This window comes from Notothenia coriiceps, unplaced genomic scaffold, assembly GCF_000735185.1.
Source record: "Notothenia coriiceps isolate Sejong01 unplaced genomic scaffold, NC01 NC01_scaffold00007963, whole genome shotgun sequence".
Lineage (NCBI taxonomy): Eukaryota > Metazoa > Chordata > Actinopteri > Perciformes > Nototheniidae > Notothenia > Notothenia coriiceps.
In genome coordinates, this window is record NW_011340664.1 from 1 (window position 1) to 4,116 (window position 4,116).

Sequence of the window (4,116 nt, forward strand, 5' to 3'; positions counted from 1 at the left end):
AAGGGCCTGATTTGGCCCCCAGGCCTTGAGTTTGACACATGTGGGCTAGCCTATTGTGACAGCTAACGACAGTGAGTTATGCAAGTAAAACATTCGCTTGGTTTTCTGTCTACAGCTCAGACTCATCTACCTATTTGAGCCTATCCACAGACTTAAAGTTTTTTGTAGGTTTATATTTATGCGAAGTTTGGATGCTGATAAAAAACAAGCCAACCTAAAAATGTATGATTTTTGCTCATGAAAGGAATCTATTTGTGTTGGACGTCAATGTCAAATTTCTGTTCATACTATCACACAATCATGTGGGTTTTGATCCATTTGGTATTTCAAAATAGAGTCCTTTAACATAAACAAAATATGATTACAGAGATACTATCATGAAGAGTACATCTGGGCAAGTAAAGCAGTTAAAATGGCTCCTTCTGGTTAGTAAAATAGGGGTCAAAATATTAGTGTCAAGAGATAATATAGAGATCAATTTGTTTCCTTGTGCATCAGCTGATAGTAAAAGTAGTTCATATTATGTTTGCAAGTAGTCCTAGAAGTACTAAGTACAAACATGGCAGTTTCATAAACTACTTATGGAAGAAATATTTTTTATCCCACGTCAAAGTTAGACAAAAATGCTCCTTCTTGTTCTCTGGAGGGAATTTTGCCATTCTCAAAAAGTACACAGTAAAAGTAGTTCATAGTATTTGTGCAACAAGTTTATGAAGCAATAAGTCCTACAATTATTCTCATAAATTACCCTGTTCCTCAATCGCAAATAATAGAAATGAACCACATGCCATCCTTTACTTTGAAATCCAGTTTCCCAGAGTTGTTTTATTGCATTACCGTAAACCTTTAACTAATCGCGCACTCAAAATACAGGGGCGGCTGGTTTGACCACGCAAAAGTGAAAGACAGCTGGCTTGACCGCAGTCTCACGCGGGGGTAGCAAAGTGGGTCCAGAATTGCAGAATGTTTGCAGCAAGCAGCCAATCAGTCAATAGATTCCTGTGGCGCGTGCGACATGATGACTTATGTTAACGAACATCCCTTTGAACCAAGTGAACACACCTTCCAGGCGCAGAACAATGTAGCCTATAATTTAACAAAGAAGAAGGCTAACTTGATCATACATTTTGACTATGAGGCAGAACACTTCATTATGTATTCATAGTCTATACACAATTACAGTATTAACACATTCACCACCACAATATAAACGTATGTCTTGGCAACATTATCAATCATTCATTGAAATCCAGTCAAAGTGAGTCCTTTGTTTAAATTCTCGTATGTTAATCTACACATGAGCTATCAATTTCACCACCTGGGAGTTTTTCTCGAAGGAAACGAGCAAGCGGTTTTTCTTGTTTTTACAGTAGGTGATTGTCTTGTGTGATTTCATTATTGGTCATCGATGGAGAAGTGGCACTCCTACCTGACCCCGCCTCTGTCTTTGTTTCCATCCTTTTTTCTCCGTGCCTCATGTGTGTCTTCCTCTGACTCCCCCTCCACTATTTGGGTATATGTACTGCTGCTGACTCTGTGATCCAGTAGAAGCAACAGCTCACCTGCAGACCTTAAAGCTGCTATTCATCCACAGAGCTGAGACACACACTTCACACAATGGCTGGGGATCAACGCTTTGTAATCAGTGCTCGCATTATTGGAGCCGTGCACAGGGACACTCCTAAACTCAAGGTGAGTTAACACAACAGGCATGATTTAACTGAAGATTTAACTGTGCGATTTATCTGTATTTGTGTAAAAAATGTCATCCCTCATCCTTCATTATTTGTATTTCTCCACAGATGTTCATGATTTCTGTGTTGTGGTCGGACAACGCTGAAGTGATAATTTACAGGTCCTTCCAGGAGTTCAGGAAATTCCATGTAAGTCCCCAAAAACTAAATAAATCACACATGTTCTTAGATTGGTGTTTATTTTGTAGAAATAATAAACGTTTTTTTTTCTTTCCAACAGAGGCAGCTGAAGAAGAGATTCCCTAGCATTAACATTTTCAAGAAAAATAACAGAGTGATCCCCAAATTTAGAGGTAAGAATAGCTCAAATGTATGTTAGAAAAGGTCTATTTTAATTGTCTCCTTACACAAAAATGGTGCATTTGCAGCCGATAATTAGAGGAAAAGCCAACTACAAGAGTTTAAGAACACTGCAAACATTTACCTGATGTATTGTCTAATGCCTTCTGTTTTTCAGTTTTAGCTTAGTTTGAAGCAATTAGTTGGATATTACATTTTGTACTTTCCAAGAAAAATGCTGTATAAATATAGAAATTCACCTTATTTCTCAGCCAGTCTGGTAATAATCTTAGGGCATTTTCCTTCCCTATGACTGTTTCCTTCATGAACACATTTACATTTTGGACTAGACGCTGCTCTCTTTACAGTCTGGTAATAATCTTGAAAAATGTTCCTCTCCTCTCTGCAGGACAGGCCAGGAAGAGCAGCCAGAAGACAGGATCCAAGCGCTCCATCCAACGCATGAAGTTCCTGGAGAGCTACTGCGAGAAAGTTCTGAAGTGCGATCAAAGTGTGACACGGACCCCAGAGGTGACTCAGTTCTTCACACCCAAAGATCACGACCTGCAGTCAGACTTCACCAAGAACAGGTCAGTTCTCACACCAGAGTTTCAGATCAAATTACAAGAGAGTTTAAATGAGTTCTTGATTATTAAATGATTGCTTTCTCTCTCACACAGCATCATGATCCTGATGTCTGATGATCTGCCTGATGGTGGAGGAGGAGGAGAAGTTTCTCACCAGCCTAAAGGCAGCGTCACTCACCCGTTTGTCACCCAGACTTACTCCTGCGTGGCCGCCTACGAGACAAAAGATACCAAGAATCGTCCGTTTAAGGTCGCTATGGACGAGAAGCTGGACGTGCTGATCAAAGATCCTGCAGGTCAGTGCCTCAGCTTTCATGTAGATGGCTACTGGAAATCAGCAAAAAAAACTTGAGCTACTCTTTCTGTATTTCTGTTATGCTTAAAGGTTGTTTTATTTCCTCTCCAGGTTGGTGGCTGGTTGAGAACGACTCAAAGGGTTTGGCTTGGTTTCCTGCTCCCTACCTGCAGTTAATGGACGGAGAGGATGAGGAAGACTCTGTATTCCAGCATGCAGGTGTGTGTTATTTTCAGTCAAATTATAATGTACAGGAATGCATGTAGCAAGAAATGACCTCATTGAACAAGTACACATAACTCCTTTATTCTTTATGGAAAAACATTGAAATGTACATACAGTACATGTTATAGTTGTACTCAACAATGCACCTAAATGCAAATTGAAATAAAATTCGAACACTAAAATGCTTAAAATAAACTTCATGAAATCATATTCTAAGAACAAAAAGTGTACATTATTCTTGTTTAATGATTTCTAAATCCAATTTGACAGTTTAATCACTATTTGAGCATTAAAAAGTTTAACAATTCGGGTAACTTAAGCTATTTTACATGTATGTATCTTACAGTCACATGAAAACAGTTACCAAATCAGCCTACTATCACCTAAAGAACATATCTAGGATTAAAAGACTAATGTCACAGCAGGATTTGGAAAAACTTGTCCATGCTTTTATCTTTTTGCCGCTGCTTTTAAGTGAAACTGAGCGGTTGTGTTTCGTTTTGGTTAATGAACATTTGGGGCTAGTAACCCCAGGGAATCAGTGTCTGGGGACTTTGTCCTGGCTGGTTTTCTCTGTGTATGCTGCTCGGGACGTATGTGCCATACAAGCGTACACAGCTCATGTTCGGAGAAACCATAAAGAAAGGCATCAGTAAAATGGAGCTTCTGTGTGAACTATTCATATCTTAAACTGTACTGTAACTTTTTATTCATGTATTTTTTTTCATGTAAATTTTTTATGTAAAAATGTTTCTTTTATCTTTTCTTTTTAACGACTGTTTTTAAATGCCTTTGTCTGAATGTCTTTCATTTTTGTAAAGCGCCTCGCCTTACCATTCATTAAATGTAAGTGTATCTACAGTGCGTCTTAAAATTCCATCCAAGCCTGACATTGCTGTGCCAATACATTCATGCCAGGTGCACATATTTTATAATATGATGCGAAGTTTTAATACAGAATCACCACTGGGGAGTG

At 38.7% G+C, this 4,116-nt stretch overlaps 1 protein-coding gene across 1 annotated transcript; it reads left to right on the top strand.

Annotated features, from left to right (window-relative positions):
* Window positions 1-1,506: 1,506 nt before the first annotated feature.
* On the top strand, window positions 1,507-3,163 carry LOC104944353 (NADPH oxidase organizer 1-like; the record flags this gene model as incomplete). The annotated part of the gene is made up of 6 exons (XM_010769876.1): window positions 1,507-1,692; window positions 1,803-1,883; window positions 1,975-2,047; window positions 2,443-2,623; window positions 2,714-2,916; window positions 3,027-3,163. Coding segments are annotated over exons 1-6 (750 nt in total), but the record flags the coding sequence as incomplete, so codon positions are not given.
* Window positions 3,164-4,116: the final 953 nt, after the last annotated feature.